Source organism: Stegostoma tigrinum, chromosome 18, assembly GCF_030684315.1.
Source record: "Stegostoma tigrinum isolate sSteTig4 chromosome 18, sSteTig4.hap1, whole genome shotgun sequence".
Taxonomy (NCBI): Eukaryota; Metazoa; Chordata; class Chondrichthyes; order Orectolobiformes; family Stegostomatidae; genus Stegostoma; species Stegostoma tigrinum.
The window spans coordinates 6,864,542-6,887,828 of record NC_081371.1 but is presented as its reverse complement, the minus strand read 5'-3'; the positions used below and the strand labels follow the sequence as shown (position 1 = coordinate 6,887,828).

At 42.8% G+C, this 23,287-nt stretch overlaps 1 protein-coding gene across 3 annotated transcripts; it reads left to right on the top strand.

Moving 5' to 3' along the window:
- Nucleotides 1-1,149: 1,149 nt before the first annotated feature.
- Nucleotides 1,150-22,942, top strand: etfbkmt (electron transfer flavoprotein subunit beta lysine methyltransferase). 3 transcript variants are annotated; one of them, XM_048548962.2, is made up of 4 exons: nucleotides 1,150-1,944; nucleotides 8,127-8,257; nucleotides 15,691-15,901; nucleotides 22,563-22,669. In XM_048548962.2, exons 1-3 carry the CDS (start codon nucleotides 1,682-1,684, stop codon nucleotides 15,894-15,896), a joined length of 600 nt encoding a protein of 199 aa, XP_048404919.2. In that variant the 5' UTR covers nucleotides 1,150-1,681; the 3' UTR covers nucleotides 15,897-15,901; nucleotides 22,563-22,669. The 3 variants fall into 3 exon arrangements, with proteins under 3 accessions (XP_048404919.2, XP_048404920.2, XP_048404918.2); XM_048548963.2 differs by having other exon boundaries at nucleotides 15,691-15,897; nucleotides 22,563-22,661; XM_048548961.2 differs by lacking the exon at nucleotides 15,691-15,901 and having other exon boundaries at nucleotides 1,164-1,944; nucleotides 22,563-22,942.
- The last annotated feature ends 345 nt before the right edge of the window (nucleotides 22,943-23,287 follow it).

The window sequence follows — 23,287 nt, the reverse complement described above, 5'->3', positions numbered from 1 at the left end:
CTACTGCAATGGGATTTAAACCCGTAACCCCAGAAGAAAATTGGGACTTTAGGTCACAGTCTAGTGATACTATAGCTACACCACTGCTGATTTATTTTTCTCGGTCACACACAACTGAACAACCTTCCCAGCACCAAAATCACCATGGCTTTTTGTTTGCATTTTTAAAAAACTACTACCCACTGTCAGTAAAAACACCCATGTAGCCAATTCAATATTTACATGCAAAGCCCGTTACACACCACTGTCTAATCCTGTGATTGAAGGGCCTAATATTATTCTTCCCATCAACTGGGGATACATTGCATCATAAGCTCAGTAACCACCGAAGGGATCACTATATCCCAATCAGAAGAATGGACACTCTATCCTGGAGCTGCAACTATCTCACACAAGGCTGAATGCGGGATCATGTATTTCAATCCATCCATCCATCTTTGATCCCAGCACTGAGAATTGCTTTACTTTTTCATGAGCTAACACTGCAAAATGTATAGGTGCTGCCAGGCCAGGTAGTAGAAGCAGATACTGTAGCAAAATTTAACAGGACACATGAATGGGCAGAGAATAGAGGGATACATACCGTGTTCACATTTCACTTTATTCGTAAAAGATATGTTTATCTACATAGAGACAGTAGGAACTGTTGATGCTGGAGTATCTGAGATAACACCATGTGAAGCTGGATGAACACAGCAGGCCAAGCAGCATCAGAGGAGCAGGAAAGTCGAGACCCTTCTTCAGAAATTTTAACTTTCCTGCTCCTCTGATGCTGCTTGGCCTGCTGTGTTCGTCCAGCTTCACACCGTGTTATCTCTGTTCATATACATACATGGTCACAAATGCAGTTCAGTTCAGTTCTGTACAATAGCACATCAAGGAAATAAAGAAACATTGGAATTTGACTCTAACCAAACTAAAGGCATCTCTGACTTGAATCAGATTATATTTACATGCTTTTGAGGCACCAGGAGGGTCTGATAACAATAAGGACCTCCATTTAGCTTCAGCAAGAAGACCTCGGAGGACGGTCTTTCCCCGCAGCTCCTTGGGGGCAGATGCCCCAAGCTTCAGTGTGTCCCTCAGCAAGCACATCGTCCGGGACCTTGGAATGTGCTAGTGAGCTCACGAGTCTGTGCGCCGACAGCGGATCCGAGCAGCAAATGCACAGGAAGATGGGCTAATTTAAAGTAGCATCATGGTCGGCACAGACATGATGGGTCGAAGGGCCTCTTCTTGGACAGTATTGTTCTGTGTAAAATGCTGCGACTATTGTAATGTGAACGTTGAGGTAGGGAGACTAGCCCAGTGACACATTTGTGTTTTTAACCGGCCTGTTAACATTTGTAATGAATGGGACAGAAAGATCCCTTTTCCAGAAATCTTTATGGCTGATCCTCATGTTGTAGTAGGTTAGAAACCTGACTGCAGTTGGCAGGGGTCAAATTCTGACCCAACTGGGTCCAAACTGGAAGGCAGAACCACAGTGTGCAGCATTGGGAGGCGGCGGGGAGAGCAAATGCTGCTGGACCCGAGGGTGTGTGCAGTCCTGTTTTATTTGACTTGCACGTCCCAGGGTTTGCTGCAGGAAGGAGCGCTGCTCTGAAGTCTGGTGCTCTGTTCGGGAAGGACTGCCTACATGCGGCTGCTTTAGGAGAGAGGAGCCTGCATTTCTCCACCGATGCTCCTTGGCAGGCTTTCCAGCACTGCATTGTGCTGGCGCCTCTCTCTCCGCCACCCGCGGCGGCTCAGCGAACCCGCTGCGCCCGAACTCAGGGCGTTTATCGCCGGCAACACGGAGCCAGTGAGAGACCATCTCACGCCGGAGGTGTGCCTGAGGCTGCTCACTCCCCGCTGCCGCTTCTGGAGCCAGCCGGCCCATCTGTGGCCCTTCAGCGATCCCTACTGGGCTATCTACTGGCCGGGGGGCCAGGCACTCTCCAGGTACCTGCCTTATACACTTGCATGGACTCTAAACCCTCCCACCCCGCTTTTTAACCAAACCAGGATTGGACTTAGAACCAAGATAATAAAATGTGAGGCTGGATGAACACAGCAGGCCCAGCAGCATCTCAGGAGCACAAAAGCTGACGTTTCGGGCCTAAGGTCCTGAGATGCTGCTGGGCCTGCTGTGTTCATCCAGCCTCACATTTTATTATCTTGGATTGTCCAGCATCTGCAGTTCCCATTATCGTTGGACTTAGAACCAGTTCGCGTTAGGACGTCCTGAATTCATAAGAATCTCTACAGTCTGGAAGCAGGCCATTCGGCCCATCAAGGCTATACTGCCCCTCCGAACAGCCTCCCACCCAGACGTATCCCCATCCCTTATCTCCTGTAACGCTGCATTTCCCACAGCTATCGGAGATAATGGGAAACTTTTTCTGATGAAGGGTCCGAAACGTCAGCTTTTGTGCCTCTAAGATGCTGCTTGGCCTGCTGTGTTCATCCTGATCCACACTTTGTTACCCCACGTAGCCTGTACATCCCTGGACACTGTGAGCAAATTAACCTGCACATCTTTGGACTGTGGGAGGAAACCGGAGCACCCGGAGGAAACCCACGCAGACACAGGAAGAATGTGCAAACTCCACACAGACAGTCACCCGAGGCTGGAATTGAACTCAGGTCCCTGGCGCTCTGAGGCAGTTGTGCTAACCTCTGAGCCACCATGGCATGGCAAATTAGTCTAGGTCCTGTTTGTCAGCATTTGGCCTATTTCCCTCAAAGCACCTCTTATTCATATCCCCATCTGGCTTACCTTTCAAATCTTGTAATTATAGTCACCCAAACCTGGAATCAAAGCCGGATCCCTGGCATTGTAGAGCAGGAGTGCTAACCACTTGAATCATGTTGCACACAACTGTTACCCTGTGCAGGAGGAGGCCATTCGGCCCACTGTGCCTAAACCTGTTCTGTGACTGCCCATCTCCCGGCCTTTTTCCCGTACTGCTGCACCTTATTTCTATCCAAATTACCTCTTGAGTGATTTAATTCCGCCTGCATCCTCCACTTTTCCAGGCGCCGCATTCCATAACCTAACTATTCCCTGCGTGTAAAAAGGTTCTTTCCCCCGTGCTTCCTTTGCATATCACTTTAAATCTGCCCCCTGTCGTGCTTTTTCTTTTACAAGCGGCAACAGCTCCTCCCGATCTATTCTGGCCTGTCTGCTCATGATTTTTGAAAACTCCCTGTCAAATGTTCTCAAAGACTTCTCTCCAAGGAGAACAGTCCCAACTTCTTCAATCGTCCTTGAAAGTGGAGTTTCTCATTCCTGGAATCATTTTTGGAAATCAAGAGGGATTGAAACTTAGACGCAAGCCACTCTGTAATCATTTTGCCCATTTTGCTGTCCTGAAGGTGGCATTTAAAGGTCTTTGAATGCCAGTACATGACACACAGTGTTGCACAAAATGATTCTGCTCAAAGGATTTCGTCCACCCACTGCCCCAAAATTATATTTGTTCCTGAAATTTGCAGAATTATATTACATAAGTTCAAATTTGACATGACACAGTACGTAACGTTTTTGCAGCATGGAAGGAGGTCCTTCGGCCCATCATGTCTGTGCCCGACAGCAAGCATCTAACTGTTCTAATTCCCACTTGCTAGCACTTGACTCATAGCCTTGCAATCGGTTATTTTAATCAACTTGTAAAGACATAGAAATGTACAGCACGGAAACAGACCTTTTGGTCCAACTCATCCACGCCAGCCAGATATCCTGAATTAACCACATGTCGAGACATTTCTGGGGAAATGGGACTCGAACCTTGTGGCCTTGTATGCTGTGAGGTTTTAAGGGCTGATCTAAATACTTCTTAAACATCTGGAGGGTTTCCAACTCTACACGCTTTTCAGTAGAGAGTTCCAGATACCCACTGCACTCTGCGTCAAAAAAATTCCTCAAAGACTCCGACTCCATTCCTTAAAACTACTCCTTGGTTACTGACCCCTGTACTAAGGGGAAATGTTTCTCCTTAACTGCCCAATCTGTTCCCCTTATAAATAATTTTGTTCAGTTTTTTTCAAGAGCAGTGCCTCATGATATTCCAATATAACCTGTCATGACATCATGCCTCACTGCCCTTGTTTTGACAGGTTATATTTGACTTCCACGTTCACATTTTATGTCACACATTCTCTAGTGTCTTGAGCTCCAGGAGTCTTATCCAGACTCCAGCACCACCTAATGCCAAACACATTTTCTCCAAAGTTCCATCAATTTTACCCTCTCTTAAAGCACAAAGCAACTTTTTACTTCACTCCAACTGAGCTTACCTAACTCAGCACAATCTAGAAACTAAGGTGGGGATTTCAAGAACAGGAAGCTTGTTCTTAAGGTGAGAGGACAAAGATTTAAAAATGTCATGGGGAGCAAGAGTGGTTCGTGTGTGAAATGAACTGTTGGAGGAAGTGTTGAATGCAGGTACAGTTATGACATTTATGAGACATTTGGATAAGTACATGAATAGGAAACGTTTGGAGAGATATGGGCCTGGAGCTGGTAGGTGGGACTAGTTTAGTTTGAGGTTATGTTGCATCGAAGGCTCTGTTTCTCTGTTATATGACTCTATGACTCTGTAACTGTATCCAGGCCAAATTTTGTTTTATAAAACCAAGTGTGAAGTATTATGTACACTTAATGGTACAATTTGACTACAAGTGATGATGTGGAAACCTGTCTTGTTCTGATGGTTTGGTAGGTTTGTCCAGTCAGCTTGAAGCACCCTTGATGTCTCCAAGAGCCAACCAGAGGGCGAAACGATGAGAGACGTTATTGTGGCAAATATTATGGCTACATGTGCATAAATGCTGCTTCCTAAACACAGGCTCTCACTGATGAATGAATATAGTCAACTTACATGCAATCTGTGCTCCCATTTTATTTGCTTTTAAGAGATTGGCCCCCTACTGGTCACTTTAGTGAAACGTTGCAAATGCCGTTAAAATGTATCACTTTACTGGCTCCATCCCCGCATCTTTGATCAGTCTGTCTCCTCTCCACCTATCTTCTCCTCTATCCACCTTCGATCCACACCACCCCCCCTCCCTATTTATTTCAGAACCCTCTCACCCTCCCCCTTTTCTGATGAAGGGTCTAGGCCCGAAACCTCAGCTTTTGTGCTCCTAACATGCTGCTTGGCCTGCTGTGTTCATCCAGCTCTTGGATTCTCCAGCATTTGCAGTTCCCATGATCTCTCTCACCACTTGCCTATTGCCTTCATCGTAAATATAAGGATTATCCCTCTCCTTCCCGAAATTGGCTTAGATCTCCTGATGTCCCGATAATTAGAGTCTGAAAGTACCTCCAAAGATATCCAGCGGGACACGTCAGAAGTTGTAACAGAACAAATTTGTGGGAAGTTCCCCACAAGATTGATAATACCACTTCAGTAAGTTATAGTCGTGAGGCCAAATTTCCGTTTCCCCATGGAACTGAGTTTGTTTAAATGTCAGTGTTGAAGCCCACTCTGATGAAATGAGTTTAACAATTAGTCCCCAAACTATTGGAATTTGTAATTTAAATAATCCTGAATTAATGCCTTTGCCAGTTGACTTACCATGTTTGATAGAAGTTACACTTTAGTCATCCTTTATAGTCACAAAGTACAATACCAGTAAGAGCATGGGAAAACCATCAGCCTGAGTGTCCTTTTCAATACACACCATCCTAACATGGATGTATATCTATTCTATCATCCTCATTTAATCAGAGTCCTGAGATTCCTCATCTAATACCTGGAGTATCTTCATCAGAAGGACTGTAGCAGATTCAAGGACAAGGTTCACTCCTGCCTTATGATGAATAGGAAAATGTCTCTATTAACCTGATTGTTATTTTGTTTAAATACACTTCAATCCTCGTTGAATTTTTATTCTTGTTCCATCCAGTTCTCTGTTGTTATCTTTAACGATCAAATTTAATCACAGCGCTTTATTGCTCAAAATACCCTGCCCAGATTCATTCTGAAAGGACAGACCATTGATTTTACCACAACACTTTCTTCAGTTTGCAAGGTATATCTTTGATCTATCACACTGTTGTGTGTCTCCTATACACGTGACAGTTCCTGCAGTATTATCCCTGTCAAACCTGATTGATAATAACTTGTGATATACAAAGAGAGCTGTTTTCAAGCAATGCCTTGGGAGATTTGCTTGTATAAAGATTAATTCCTAGCATCCAGCATCTTGCTTTATTTAAATCCCAGTGACAACATTAAATATAACATGTTCATTTACTTCAACTCAGCAGTCAAATAATATTGGGCAATAATTTGCAAAATAAATATGTCTGGGTCACATTGCTCCTTGACAACAGAATTTGTTCAGTTGAATTATCTTTGTGTCTATACCTCTCTCCCAGTTTTCAAAAGTCTTCAATTATGCTTTTAATGTCCCCTTTAAACCCACTCACTTCCTTGGCATCCACCTCTTGTTATACAGCTCTGTAAGTAAGTATGTTTATGCTGAGAACAGGTTAAATTGCCATGAGTAAAGGTAGGAAGATTTGCAGTTCAGTAAACACCTTTAATTATGTCAAGACATCCCAAATGTATAACAAGAAGAGAAATTTCTGGAGAAACTCTACAGGTCTGGCAGCACCAGTGGAGAGAAAGCAGAGTTAACGTTTTGAGAGTGGTGATCCTTCTTAAGAACTGATAGTAGCTAGGAAAGGGTGTTGTTTATGCTGGTGACAGGGGTTGGGGTGGAGGAAAGGAGTGGTGGAAATGGAGCCCAGAGAGGGAGAGATTGATAGGCAGAAAAGGAATGGATAATGGGAAGCCAGAGAAGGAATAAAATTGAAAATGGGGACAATGCGTACGTGAAAATGGGTTAGCTATGATGACATGGTGAGGGGTGTGGGGTAAAGGTCCTGGAAGGAGGTGTTCAGGCCTTTAAATTATTGAACTTGATAGTGGGACCTGAAGGCTGCAGGGTCCCCAAGCAGAAAATGGGGTGCTGGTCTTCCAGCTTGTGCGGCACCTTACTGGAGACCTGTAGTAGGCCTGAGTCAGAGATGTTGGCCAGGGAACACGGGTAGGCACCTGGAAGTTTAGGGCCATTTTTACTGACAGAATCAATACTCTGAAGGTGCCATCGCTTTGAAGCTCCCAAAAAAGCAAAGAAATTTGTTTTATCTGTTTTAAGATAATTGAGCAGAAAGAAAAGGCTTGTATTTCTATGACAATTTCTATAATCAAGGGCTGTCCTAAAGTACTTTTATAGCAAGTGAAGTACCTTGGGAAGTGTCGTCAGTATTGTCAATGTGGGAAACAGAGTGATCAAGGTTCATATAGCAAACTCCCACAAACAACAATATGGTAATGATCAGATAACCTCTTTTATGATGTTAATTGAGGGGTAAATATTGATCTGGACACTGGGGACATCTCCCCTAAAATTCCTTGAAATTGTGGGTCTTCTACATCTACCTAAGATCAAAACCAGTTTGGTTGAAAAACATCACCTCCACCGCATTCCCTTAATATAGCACTAGAAAAGTCACCCTCAACTTTATACTCAAGCTTGAGAATGGAGCTTGAGTTTACAACCATCTGATTTGAGTTACAATTGATAGACAGAATAACAGTTGGCTTGGACACTGGGAGGGCTCCCTGCTGTTCTTAGATTAGTACCACACATATTGTTTTATGTTTAGCCAGGAGGTCTGTCAGGTCTTCAGTTTAATGCCTTTTCCAAGTGCAGGATTACGTCAGTACTAGCCTGCCCCTAGAATGTCAGCATAGATTTGTGTTCAGATCTCACAAACATAGAGTCATATAGAAATACAGACCCTTAATCGAACCAGTCCAACTACATGGTGTGAGCATGCAACTTTCTGATTTAGAAACAAGACAGTGACTATTAAGCATTAAGGTGCTTCAGAGCCAATATAAAGTTTGAGCACTTTATCAGTGATCGGTGCATATCAGGCTTACATATTACAGATAGTGGTCTCACAAAGCACTAGGCAGCTGTCAATGATAGACCCTAAAAACAAATAGACCAGCAAAAAAGGAGAGGAGACAATTTCAGGATTGTTTTGCGATGATGCGATGATACAGTGCTCCAAGGAGCCCGAAGTCTCCCAACTCATTTGTTCTGAACATTGTTCCTAGATACCTCCTGGATAATCCTGCAGTCACCAGGTCAAAGAGGGTGTTGGACGTAGGAAGTGGCTGTGGTGCCTCTGCTATTGCAGCTTCTATGAGTGGGGCATCTCATGTTCTTGCAAATGACATTGACCCAAGTAAGAAACATCACAGTGCAAATCTGTTGCAAATCTGTCATCGTCACAACATCAGCAGTGCACAGAATGCCTTGAGTTCAACCATCAGTGCTGGCTGGCCCAGTCAAAACGTTCAAAACTAGGATCGGGACAATTTGGTTCATTAAGAGCATAATGGAGAGGGAGAGGTTTTTTTTCAGGATGGCAGCATAGAATTCTGCAGACGTCAGTGTTAGGACCACGACTATTCACATAACGAAGGAACTGAGGGTATTGTTGTGCAGTTTGCAGATGACAGAAAGATAGCTGAAGGGACAGGTTGTGTTGAGGAGGCAGGGAGGCTGCAGAAGGACTTGGACAGGCTAGGAGAGTGAGCAAAGAAGTAGCAAATGGAATACCATGTGGGCAAGTGTGAGGTTATGTATTTTGGTTGGAAGCATAGAGGTGTAGGCTATATTCTAAATGGGCAAAAGGTTTGGAAATCTGAAGCACATAGGAACTTGGGAGTTCTAGTTCCAGTTGGCAGTTAGGAAGGCAAATACAATGTTTGCATTCATTTCAAGGGAGCAAGAAGACAAGAGCAGGGATGCACTGCCGAGGATGTTTACAGTTCTGGTCAGACGCATTTAGAATATTGTGAGTAGTTTTGGGCCCCTTATCTAAGAGAGGATGTCCTGGCATTGGAAGGGATGCAGAACAGGCTTACAAGAATGATCTTGTAGATGGGGGGCTTGTCATCTGAGGAGTGGTTGAGGACTCTCTGTCTGTACTCAAGGGAGTTCAGAAGGATGAGGAGAGATCTCACTGGAAACTTATAACACTGAACAGCCTGGATAGAGTGGATGTGGAGAAGATGTTTCCACTAGTAGGAGAAACTAGGACCTGAGGGCACAGCCTCAGAGTGAAGGGACGACCCTTTAGAACTGAGATGAGGAGGAATTTCTTCAGCCAGAGGGTGGTGACTCTGTGGAACTCATTGCTACAGAAGGGGATGGAGGCCAATTCATTGAGTGTATTTAAGACAGAGGTAGATAGATTCTTGGTTTACAAGGGGATGAAGGGCACCTGTGAGAAGACAGGACAATGGGGTTGAGAAACATATCAGCCACGATCGAATGGTGGAGTGGACCTGATGGGCCGACTTGACCAATTGTGCTCCTACGTCTTATGGTCAAATGGCTATGGGAAGCAGCCAGTGAAGCGGAGCTGATGCTAATGAAATTAGCAATAATGGCATTGAGTGTCTTGAGGGACTGACCTGCCTACCCCTGCTCTTTTCTTTCCCCATTATTCATTCATGGGATGAGGACATCTCTGGCCAGGCCAGCATTTATTGCCCATCCCTAATTGCTCAGAAGGTAGTTAAGAGTCAACCACATTGCTGTGGTTCTGCAGTCACAAGTAGGCCAGACCAGGGCATCATTAGATTCTAAATTCCAGGTATTTACTGAACTCAATTTCCACTATCTGCTCTGGTGGGATTCAAACCAAAGTCCCCAGGACATTACCCGGGTCTCTGGATAACAGTTTGGCCGTAATACCACTAGGTCATTGCCTCCCTCTTAAATTCCTATGTTCTTGCATTCTCTTGTGGTGCTGTGGCAGTGTTCCTACGTCTGGGCCAGCAGCTCTTTGCTCAAGTCCCGCCTGTCCCCCAGGTCATGGAGTCATACAGGATGGAAACAGACCCTTCAGCCTAAATAGTCCATGCCGACCATAATCCCAAACTAAACTAGCCCCATTTGCCTGCATTTGGTCTATAAATGTTTTCTGTTCAAGAACCAGTCCAAATGCCTTTTAAATGTTGTATCTATACCTGCATTCATCATATCCTCTTGCAGATAATTCCACATATGAACACCCTCTGTTTGAAAAGGTCCCTTTTAAATCTTTCTCCTCACATGTTTAAAATGCGCCCCTTAGTTTTGAACTTGCCCACTCTAGGACCTTTGCAATTCACCTGGTCTGTGTCCTTCATGATTTTATAAACATCTGTAAGGTCACCCCTCAGCTTCCTACACGCCAGGGAAAATAGCCCCAGCCTAAACAGCCTCTCCATATAACTCAAGCCCTCAAGTCCCCGTAACATCCTGGTAAATCTCTCCTGAATCTTCTGCAAGGGAAGCCGACCAGAATCATACATAGTATTCTAGAAGTGGCTTCACCAACAGCCTGTATAACCTCAACGTGACCTTCCAACTCCTATACTCTGGTCTGAGCAGTGAAGACAAGCGTGCTAAATGCCTTTTTAATGGCCCTGCGACACCACGTTCAGAGCACTATGTACCTGAACCCCTAGGTCTGTCCATTCGACAACACTTCCTATCATTAACTGTCTAAATCCTACCCTTCTTTGTTTTTCCCTGCATTTATCCAAATTAAACTCCTTCTGCCACTCCTTAGCCCATTGGCTCCATTGATCAAGATCTTAGATAAGCTTCTTCATTGTCGACTATACCACCAATTTTGGTGTCATCTGCAAACATACTAACCATGCCTCGTAAATTCCAATCCAGATCGTTTGTATAAATGACAAACAGGTGGACCCAGTACTGTTTCCTGCGGGACACTGCTGGTCACTGGCCTCCAGTCCGAAAAGCAGCCCTCTACCACCATCCTCTGTCTCCTAGCGTCAAGCCAATTTTGTATTCAATTGGCAAGCTTTCCCTGAATCCCATGTGGTCTAATTTGTATCAAAACATTGCTGATTAAAATAGCTAGAAATCATTTAAGCAAAGTTGAGCAAATTTAATTTGAATACAGGTCAAACGAGAATGAAATGAGAGGTGGAACAGGCTGGGGTTGTTGAACTCCTGTTTGTACATTCGTAAATCCTGTTAGGAGTGGGTTTACAAATGCCAACTACTTCAGTGCCCTGCAGTCAAATCATTACAGGTGCACCCAGTCTGTGAGTCTTGGCACTATCATCTTCAAGCCCTATTCTAGTCTTCTAGTAATACGATCCAGGAATATTTGGGTTTTTTTTAACTCCCTTTTCCAAGCTCAGAAATACAATGGATAATTATTGGAATCGCTTTCACATTTAAAATAATCTAACTTATTAAGGTTTGGAAATTGAACCCAGCCGTTCCAACAGATTTACTGTTATATGTGGCAATCAGTGTTGAAGGCTCTCAAAATTACAGCATAAAACAAACTTATAGACTGCATTCACTCTCTCAGCTTCACGAAACAAAACAAATGTGGGTGTAGCACAGTCGGGAGCCACTGGAAATAAAACAATTCCCTATTAATAGCAACATGAGGAGAATACACTCACTGCAGGAGTCCGAATGCCATGAGACTCAAGGCAGGCAGTTATGTGAAAATGAAGCCATTTAGGTGAGGAATTTGAAACAGAAAAAATAATGACAATTACATTCTTGATAGGATTCCAGGAACAGCTTTCAAATAACTTAGATTCTTAACTCAGAAATGAAATAAGTCCATGCTGTTTCATTCACCGAGTGACTGTATAGTTCCTGTAATGTTTGATACAATGAGATAGCTTGTGCTTTTGAAATGAGTGGACTAGGTACGTAAGAAGGATGAGGAGTTTAAATGTTGTGTCTCCCAGGGCTCTCGTTGTCTCATCAGCAGTTGATCATTCCGAACAAGAAGCACAAATCTTTGTAAACTTTAAACCAATTGATTACAAGTATTTTTACAAGAAATACGGTGTGTATTTTGTTGCTGGGGTCACCAACCTGTCATCTTAGTTTGCAGGTCTACCCCATACAAAGCCAAACAGCTCAAAAAGTGAGAAGTCACTCAATCCCAGGTTACAGCCCATTTATTTGAAATCACAAGCTTTCGGGGCGCTGCTCCTTCGCCAGAATTGTAACCTGGTGTCATGTGACTTTATGACTTTGGCCACCCCAGTGTAACATTCCGCGTCACAACAGCTGAAAGAGTTGAGTGAACAGCTCTGTTATTGTTACCTATATTCTTTCATGGGACGTTAACGTCACGGGCAAGGCTAGTGTTTGTTGCCTGTGCCGAAGTGCCCTTGAATTGAGTGGCTTGCTCGGGCCATTTCAGAGGACAGTTAAGAGTCAATCACATTACTGTGAGTTTGGAGTCACATGTAGGCCAGACCAGGTGAGGATGGCAAATTTCCCTCCCTAAAGGACATAGGCAAACCAGATGGGTTTTTACAACAATTGATGGTGGTTTCATGGTCATGCTTGTATTCCAATTTATTAACTGAGTTTACATTCCACTTAACTCCTGTGAGTGAGTTTGAACTCATGTCCCAGATCATTACCCTTTGCATTACTGATATCACTACATCAACACTATATGGCTCTTATACTCTCAGCCCTCACTCATTTGCCAATGAACACGTACTGTCTGGGTTTATCAGACTGACCATTTAGATGATGTATACATTGGCATTAATCCTTCGGGAAACTCGCTCAACGTAACTCTGGCTCAGATTATCCTTCTTGAGGAAGAAATTGTTGACCCTGTTGAGCTCAGTGAACAGGAACTAACTGCAAGCACTACGGAAATCAGATTTAAAAAAGAAGGTCAATGCCAGAAAAAGATGTCAGGTCCAAGGGGATTTGTTAGTGCAATGCATCCACCAGGACAAAGTTCTGATATCACAGCAGCCATCCAGAGTGTGGGTATATCCCTACAAAAGTTATTTACTGCAGGAATCACAGAATCCCTACAATGTGGAAGCAGGCCATTCAGCCCATCAAGTTCACATCAACCGTCCAAAGGGCATCCCACTCCGACCCATAACTTTGTATATCCCAAGGTTAATCCACCTAACCTGCACACCTTTAGACTTTGGAAGGAAACCAGAGCCCCTTTTGGAAACCCATGCAGACCCACAGAGAGACTACAAACTGCACACAGACAGTCGCCCAAGTGTGGAATTAAACCCAGGCCCCTGGTGCTGTGAGGCAGCCGTGCCAACCACTGAGCCACCGTACTGCCCCTGGCTAAGGGCAGGAGTTAGAATCTTCACCGAGAACTTTCTCCCACTATCTTAGTGTTAACTCAGATTTTCACTCCAAGTGGTTTTGAATCTCCCTTTTCCTTCAGTGGGGATTTTTCTTGACTGTGATTGGCAGAGCCTTGACCGTACCCCTCCCATGCTTTCTGCTTCTGCTGTCAGCCCCACTCTCCCTTCATGTGGACTCTCTTTCATCACACTTGTTTCTGAGTTCACCAGTTCACCTTCCATCATTTCCACAGCTACAATACCATCATTCTACCCGATATACATATCCTTCCCTTTTCTGCATCCCAAAGGCATCATCTCCTCAAGGGTATTGTGGAAGGTTGTAGGTAAGGAACCACTCACCCCATCTTAACTCAACCTTCCACAGCTTTTCTAGACCTCTCACCCATCGCTCCCAGCAGCTTCTCAAATGATTGTTGGATTTTCAGTTATAGAGTCAGAGTGTTATACAGCACGGAAAAGCAGATCCTTCAGTCCAACTTGTCTATGCCGAGCAGATATCCTAAACTGTCCCATTTGCCAGCATTTGGTACATTTCCCTCTAAACCCTTCCTATTCATATACCCATCCAGATGCCTTTAAATGTCATTATTGTACCAGCCTCCAATACCTTAAGTACATTTAAGTCGTCATTGGGCAAGCATATGGACGTACGTGGAATAGTGTAGGTTAGATGGGCTTCAGATTGGTATGACAGGTCGGCACAACATCGAGGGCCGAAGGGCCTGTACTGTGCTGTGAGGTTCTATGCTCTATGTTAATACTTCCTCTGGAACATCATTCCAGACAAGCACCATCCTCTGTGTGGAAAAAGTTGCCCCTCAGCTCCCCTTTAACTCTTTCCCCTCTCACCTTAACCCATGCCGTCTAGTTTTGGACTCCTCTACCCTGGGAGAAAAAGACCTTCACTATTCACCCTGTCCGTGCCCCTCATGATTTTATAAACCTCTGGCAGGTCACCCCTCAGCCTCCGACACTCTAGGGAGAAAAGTGCCAGTCTATTCAGCCTCTCCCTGTATGTGTGCGCAAAAATCCACTCTATCTGTTTCTTAGTCTTGTTTTTATTTTACTATCCCAATCTCTAACTGCCCTTCCATTGGCATTTGTCCAAACAAATAGGGCAGATGTGAACCTGTTGATTTGCCTTTTCCCCTACTAAAGTATATGACATTTACCAAAACCCCCTCACAGCTCACTGTACAGTTTCCTCTATGTACTAACTGAAGATTGAGTAACATTTTTCTGTAAACATGCCCTCTGTCCATAGGCAGGACCTTGACCACTTGTTACCAGCTGTTGGAAGCTACCTTTCATAATCTACTCTGACCCCTGCATTTAGTCCCCCACAGTGTTTCACATAAGCTAAGCTCAGCTTTCACAAAGGAAGTCTGATTTATTTTCTTAGCCTTCTGATCTACAAATTAGCTTTTAGCAATTGTAGACCTTAGCTACCTCTCCCATTTCTTAGAGGAGGTGTTTCTGGGGATGAATGGCAACAGCTTTGAGACAAAGAGAGGCATGGGGACATTTTAAGATGTTGTGTAGACTAATTTTTCTGAAAATAGCCATTTTTTGTGTGTACTAACAGATGTTCTGTGGGTTTGTAAGATCTTGCTTGATTCAAAATTGTACTATTCAAAATCCTTTTCTGTTTATTTGTATTTTCTTGTACCTCCATTTTGATATTTGTTTTATGTCCTTTTGAAAGCCTTTTCATTGTCTTTCAATGCATTTCTCTTCAGAGATGATGTATATTTTTGGATTGCTTTCACTTCCTCTCGACTTTTTGAAACACTGGTTGACTGGCTATTTAACTTATTAACTCCCAGACTGTGACAGAAGTCAACACGTTAGGTTCCCGTTCTCCTCTTACCCCTGCCCAGTCTTTGATTTGCTGAATCATAGAATCCCTATAGCACGGAAGCAGGCCATTTGGCCCATCGAGTCCACACCCCATGTCTGAAAGGCAGCCCAATCCCCCCACCCTATCCCTATAACCATACAGTTCCTATGGCGAACCTACCTAGCCTGAACACTATGGGCAATTTAGCATGGCCAGTCCAGCTAACTGCACATCTTTGTGCTGTGGAGGGCGAGTGCGCAAACTCCACACAGACAGTTGCCCTAGACTGGAATCAAACCTGGGTCCCTGGTGCTGTGAAGCAGCAACGTTTACGCACTGAGTCACTGTGCCACCAATCTTATTACAGTTACCTGTTTCCATTCTCACAACAGATCTTGACCCTTAGCATTCCTTGTGTCTTTTTTTTCTCTCTTTAGCTGTTGTTGAATATATTGTCCATTTCAAGTAGTTTGTTTTTAATTTCAGATTTCTTTTGATTCATGCACCCCCCGCCCACCGTATGGTTGCATTGTAGTCAATGGGCATTTTTGTATTTCAGTGCTAGCTCTTTATTCATCTTTTTGCTTCATTTATACAATATTTTTAACCTATTATTTCATTACATTCTACAAGGGAACAGACCAACTGATCAACTTCATGGTGTGGAAATCCAGAAACTCCCTCCTGATGGTATTACAGGTATAACCACTCCAATCAGACTGCAGTGGTTCAAGAGAACAGCTCACCAGCACCTTCTACAAGGACAGCTGGGGATGAGCAACAAAAGCTGGCTAGCCAGCGATGCCCATATCCCACGAGAGAATAAAAAAAGTCCCTGAAGTTGGTAACAACCGTTTATTTTTAAAACTTTAAACCCCTCTGCACCAGTGTCAATTTTCATGTTTTCCTTTGTCATAGCTGTGGTTGATCCATTATATTGTACCATTTGGCTTCTGTGTTTTACATTAGTTGACCAGGGTGGAAAAGCGGCTCAGTGGTTAGCACTGATGTCTTACAGTGCCTGAGATCCTGGTTCGATTCTCCTTAGTGTGACTGTCTGTGTGGACTTCACACATTCTGCGTGGGTTTCCTCCGGGTGCTCCGGTTTCCTCCCACAGTCCAAAGATGTGCAGGTTGGCGTGGATTGGCCATGCTAAATTGCCCATGGTGTCCAGGAGTATGCAGGGTGGGTGGATTAGCCAGGGGAAATGCAGGTTTACGGGAATGGGATGCTGTTTAGAGGGTTGATGTAATGGGCTGAATAGCCTGCTTCCACACTGTAGGGATTCTACAATAATCTGATTCATAGTTTTAGACTGTATCCATTGGTCTGATGATCCATAATTTCCTTTCTGTATTCATTCATGGAATGTGTACATCACTGACTAGGCCACTATTTATTGCCTGTCACTAATTCCCAGGGGTTGGTTGAGAGTCAGCTACATTGTCACATTAGTGAACCAGATGGGTTATTCCCCCTGACAATCGACAACAGTTTTGTAGTCATCATTAGACTCCTAATCCCAGATTTTCGTTGAATTCAAATTCCACCATTTGCCATGGTAAGATTCGAACCCAGGTCCTAAGAACATTACCCGAGTACCCGGATTAATAGTCTAGTCGATAATTCCACTCGACCATTGCCTCTCCTTAAATGAGCTGTGACAAAGTATAAAATGTCATGAATATTTGTGAACTCTGGTTTGCAGACTAATTTATGGTACAAGAAACAGATCAAAGTCTCTGTTTACAGAAATTCAACTTCCATAGCGAAGGCATGTCCAAATTATAATGCTGAGAAATCGCCTTAATTAATCATCATGACTGGAGGCCAGCTGTCACTAACTGTTCAATGCCAACATCCATTAATGATTGCAGGCACAAATCAGGTCATGGATGATATGTGCCAACTGGCCCGTCAAAATAAACAGGCTTTGCCAATGGAAATCTGCCATCTTAATGTTCGTCTTGGTGGCAGAAGTGAAGCAAACATTTCTTAAAAGTGATAGTTTAAGGTGACAGCAAATAAAAAATGCCACTCCTGGTGGGATACAGATTAAACAGGTATGACCTTAAATTGTGAACCTTACAAAGTGTAATACCTAGAAGTGGGTGTTGTGCCATTAATCAATAAGGCAACATTCTTTTTTTTATACAGCAGCATTGAAATAGGTTGTTGAATAATGGCAGAACAATTTAACTTCTAATGATGTTTTAGTGGATCAAGAGACCAATGTAGTAGGATAACAACGATTTGATGGCTAAACAGTCCAGAAAAGCAGTTAGTTTACAGCCCAGGGAACTAGTGATGAAAGAAGACAGACAACCAATAATTTAATATTAATGAATGATCATAGTTTCATCACAACAGTCAAGAAAGAGATTGGAGAGATTAAGGAGTTGCAGATGGAGTTCAATTTAGATATATTTGAGATGCTGCATTTGGAAAGGCAAATCAGGGCAGAACTTATACACTTCATGGTAAGGTTCTGGTGAATGTTGGAGTGCAGGTTCATTGTTCCTTGAAAGTGGAGTCACAGGTAGACAGAGCAGTGGAGAAGGCATTTGGTATGTATGTCTTTATTGGTCAGTGCACTGAGTAGAGGAGTTGGGAGGTCGTGTTGCGGCTGTACAGGACATTGGTTAGGCCACTTTCGGAATACCGCACTCAGTTCTGGTCTCCCTGCTATTGGAAGGATGTTGTGACACTTGAAAGGGTTCAAAAATTGTTTACAAGGATGTTGCCAGGGTTGGAGGGTCTGAGATGTAGGGAGAGTCTGAACAGGCTAGGACTGTGTTCCCTGGAGCATCGGAGGCCGAGGGGGTGACCTTATAGAGGTTTGTAAAGTCATGAGGGACACATAGGGTAAATAGACAAGGTGTTTTTCCTCCGGTGTGGGGGATGTCCAAAACTAGAGGGCATAGATTTAAGGTGAGGGGGAAAGATTTAAAAGGGACCTAAGGTGTAGTCTTCTCATGCTGAGGGTGGTGTGCATATGAGAGGAGGTGGTGGAAGCTGGTACACTTACAACATTTAAAAGGCATCTGGATGAGTCAGTGAATAGGAAGAGTTTAGCGGGATATGGGCCAAATGCTGGCAAATGGGAATAGATTTATTTAGGTTATTTAGTTGGCAGGGACAATATGTCCAAAGGATTTGTTTCCATGCTGTATATCTCTATGACTTCATGACTCTAAGTGATGGGTCCTGAAGGAATACCAACTGGTATTGTTTGAGTTGACAGCAAAGGTGAAGTCCATCCCCAAGAAATAAAAACCAACTTGCATTTTATTTAATTTTCAACAGTTACACTAAAATGCTTAACAGGCAAAAAAAAGTACAATCTTTAAATGTAGTTCTGGCAGGCCTGTAGGAAAAGGAAGGCTGTACATGGAGCAAGCTCACACAAATAATAATGAGATAATAATCAGATAATCTCTTCTCTTGTGGTAACTCAAAAACGTAAAACTGGGGAAAACTCCCCAACACTTCTTTGAAATTGTGCCATGGGACATTTTATGTCACTTGAGTGACAGATGGTGAAATAGCACCACAGAGGCTGGTATCCTGTTACCAAGTCACCCTTTATTTACACATGGAGAGTCCTGACACTGGTCCAGCTCCCTCAGAGCCTGCTTTCAAAGAGTGAGCAGAGCCTCCTTACACTCTGGTCCATGTCTGTCAGCCAGGGCTCCCTGATTGGACCAGATTAATAGCCCCTGTCAGGGAACTCACATTCTAAGAAGTCCACCTGGCTGACCTCGTTACAGTCTCTACAGAAGGGATCTCAGTGAGATCGAAAGTTCAAAAAGAGGAGGTTTATAAAACCAGGCAATGAGAATGAAGGAAGAGTTGAGAATTGGAACACACCACTTTTGAATGTGAAGCATAGAGCATCCCTTCACCATTACCTTTATTGATTCTCCCCAAAATGCAGCTTCACCAGGCAGAAAGGTAAATTAGATAATCTGCTTTCAAACGGGCAAAAGGCTGGACAGTATTTTGCACAAGCTGTCCACGATGTTTTTCCATCTTAATATGAGGCTGATAGGCTTTATATTAAACTTGTTGAGTATCAATCATTTCAAAGAGGCATATAATAACATCTCTGAGCAGGCTGATTAGAAACATAGGTTCAAAGAGAAAAACAATCATGCCAAACTTTCCTCACAAGACTTGGTGCATAGACAATCTCAGGCTCTTATTAAAATAAACAATTTAAATTTAAATAAGGGTATCTTATCATCAGGCTGATTTCAACCTTTTGAATGACAAGTAGACGGATTTGCTGCCAATTTTAATTAAATGAACAGTGAATCACCATTTGACTCTGTACCCCATGGCATTTGATTACTCATGCTCCCCTGTTGGAATAAAAATCAGTTCACTAAGCATTGAAATAATCTTCATATTTTGAAAGGGCTGATTTATAAGGATTTGGTTTAAAATATCCCTTTGAGCATGTGTATATATATTGTAGTTTCAGTGTTATTTATGTAACTTCCTCTCCCTCAGTCCTTGATTTTTCTTTAAGTTTGCCTTTAGTGAAATTTATTTTGTGCTTTTTTAAATCAACCAGCATTTTTATGATTAAGGCAAAACAGGACGAGTGAAGTATTTTTTGCAAAGGTTAATTGAAATCCAGATCTCCTTCTGAAAAGAATATAAATGCACTTTTATTGTTTAAAAGACAGAAATTGATTGCTGTTGTTTTGGGGCAAGGATTCAAGGGGCAGAGAATATTGAAAGATACAGTACAGTATAGATTCCTGTCCTGAAAAACCCAGTGAAAAGGTAGGTGTCTTTTATGTGAAAACCCTCAGTCTAAGACTGTGCCCCAACCTCCACACTCCGCTCTTTCTTCCCCCTCTAAACTCTCCCACTCATCTCATGGCTCCGTCCCCCCCATCTGGGAGGGAAATCTGGGATCATGGCAATTTTCAAGTCTGAAACACGAGGTCACAGTGGGGAAACAGTTTGGGGAGTACTGCTGCACGTTCCTCACCCTCAGCAAACATGGGTTGCTGGAAATCGAAACAAAAGCTGGAAATTGCTGGAAAAGCTGGGGTTCTGAAGAGGGGTCACTGGACCTGACAAGTTAACTGTTTTCTCTCTGCACGTACTGCCAGACCGACAGAGTTTTTCCAGTAATTTCTGGCATTGTCCCTCATCCTCAGTATCTGACCAAATCTATTTCAAGACTATTTGCTAAGTCCATTTCCCACCATCTATTCACAAAATATTATAGATCTTGACAGTGCAATGATAGCACTTCTGATCTCCCTCCATTTTTCCAGAGATTTTGTATCTATGATGTATAATTATTAGCCCATAGGGAATATTTTCCTCACTACTTACTTCATCAAAACCTATCATCACCTTAAAAGCCTTCTAGGTCACCTCAACCTTGTCTGTTCAAAATAAAATGTTCTAACGTTCCTGATACTGAAGTCCCTCATTGCAGAAACATCTGGTAAACATCCCTTCTCTTTTTTTAATGCTTTTGTAGCTTTCCTGAAATATGGGACCTAGAATTGTCTACAACTATCCTCATCACTAGATGCAATTTTCCCGTAATCTACAAGTTCACAACACTGCTGTCTCTGCCTGTGCTCCCGTTTGTACCTAAAAATTGTTGAGAATAATCGACTCAAAAGCCAATCCTTTGATAAGACCACTACAATCTACTTCGCAGTTTGAAAACCATCCAACACTATTTGGTTACAGAGCTGATTTGTATCTAATCTGACACTTTCCCTTTGACCCCATATACTTGCAGGTTTTTGATACGGCCCTTTGTCAAATGCCTTTCAAAAACTATTTGATCTCTCTACTTCACTATCAACCATCTCAAAGAATTCAGTTCCGTTTGTCAGACAAGATTTACCTTTAAGAAATTCATTTTTGTTTTCCCACATCCAATCCACCTTTTTCACAAAGTTAATTTCAATTGTTAAACTCGAATTGTAAAAGTATGAAAGGAGAAACAATAGAACAAAGGTTCTACCCTCAGAGATTCAACAGAGGGAGGTAATGGCTGAGTGATATTATCACTAGACTGTTAATCCAGAGACACAATTAATGTTCTGGGGACCTGGGTTTGAATTCTGCCAGGCTAGATGGTGGAATTTGAATTCAATAAACATCTGGGATTAAATCATTGTTGTAAAGGCCCATCTAGTTCACTGCTGCCCTCGAGGGAAGGAAAACGCCATCCGTCTGCGTCTGCCTCCATGTAACTCCAGATCCACAGCAATGTGGTTGACTCCTAAAAGCCCTCAGGGCAATAAATGCTGGCCTGGCCAGTGACATCCTGCTCCAATGAATTTAAAAAAGGGCATGTTAAGAATATCACACAGTACAAGACATCTTGATAATCTAAGATAGTACAGCTCATTTCTAGTTGAAAAGTAAAGGAATGGTGAGTGGAACCTAACCTAGCTGAAAATTAAAATGCTGATGATGATACAGGATAAATCAAATCCCAGATTGAGAGCTGGCTTGATGGATCAGAAGCTTTCTGTTTTCTTCTTGTTTGCTGTGTTCAGTCATTGAACATTATTCATAAGAGGTTGTTAATGTACTTTTAACAAAATATAAAAGTTTATTATGTGAATGAAAAACATAAACTGTTATACAACATTTTGATATTTACAATAACACTAAATCAAAAGTAACACACAACACAACTTATTCCAACAATATTAGTCTCTCAAACCTTAGCTAAAGATTCTTGTGTGGTTGGCATGACTGGAGTTTATTGCTGAAGCATTCTTCACACTGATGTCACAGAACCTTCAAAGCAAATTTGTAGGGTTTTCCAGAAATTCCACTTTCAACAGTTTTCTCACCAGTCTTTTCACTAGTTTAGCACTTTGGCCTCCATTCTTCAGTACCCACATATAGTGACCAATTCCCTGGTTTTCTGGATGTTTCTGACATTGTTACCAAGCAACAGCACAATTTTCTCTTTTTTTTCCAATATATTGAACTGTTAACTTTGAGTAATATTCCAAGGCTGAAAACCCTCACTGAAATGCATGAATGAACAAATCTAAAAGTTCCTGTCATACACAAAAAATCCTAGAATTCCTACAGTGTGGAAACAGGCTCTTTGGCCCAACAAGTCCACACCAACCCTCAGAGCGTCCCACCCAGAGCTATCGCCCTATAACCCATCTAATCTACACATCCCTGAACACTATGGGCAATTTAGCATGGCCAATCCACCTAGCCTGCACATCCGTGGACTATGGGAGGAAACTGGAGCTCCTGGAGGAAACCCACGTAGACACAGGGAGAATGTGCAAACTCCACACAGGCAGTCACCAAAGGGTGGAATTGAACCTAGGTCCCCAATGCCGTGAGGCAGTTCTTTCCCTTTAATGTGCACAATATATAAAGAAAAAGTGATACGGTATTCCTTCTCTTTAGAACCCAAACTCTCAAATGGTAATCATTTTACAAACCTTTGTCTACATTGTTTTATTTTGTTCTTCTACAGTTGCAGCAGTCTCTATAGGAATGAATTGTGAACTTAACCAAATACCACTACTACTAGTGGCAATACAAAGTTTAATTGGAGAGATGGAAGAAAAATGGGATGTGATTCTTTTAGGTGACATGTTTTATGATGAAGAACTCGCTGCCAATCTTCACAATTGGTTGACCGAATACAAGAAGTTTCACGGATCAGAGATTCTGATTGGGGATCCAGGAAGATCACAGTTCACAAATTATGCTGCACAGCATTGCCTGCAGAAGGTCATAGAATATGAGCTTCCCGACTCCACCAGACAGCAGAATTATGGACTGACATCCAGCAGCGTGTGGAGATTTTTGTTGTAAGACATTAACTGGGATATTAAATAAAAACCCAAAGAACTGTGGATGCTGTATATCAGTAACAAAAACAAATTTACTGGAAAAGCTCAGCAGGTCTGGCAGCATTTGTGAAGGAAAAAACAGAGGTAACGTTTCGTGTCCGGTGACCCTTCCTCAGAACCTCTCAATATGTTATGAGGGTTACAGGACCTGAAACGTTAACTCTTGTTTTTTCCTTCACAGATGCTGCCAGACCTGCTGAGCTTTTCCAGTAAAATTTGTTCTTATATCTGGGATATTACTGGGCAGTAGTGGGAATCCTGGATACCTTTATAAATCCATGATGTTTTGTCACAGCACCAAGTTAGTTAAGTTGCATGTGGGACAGATGAGGCGTGGTCTTTC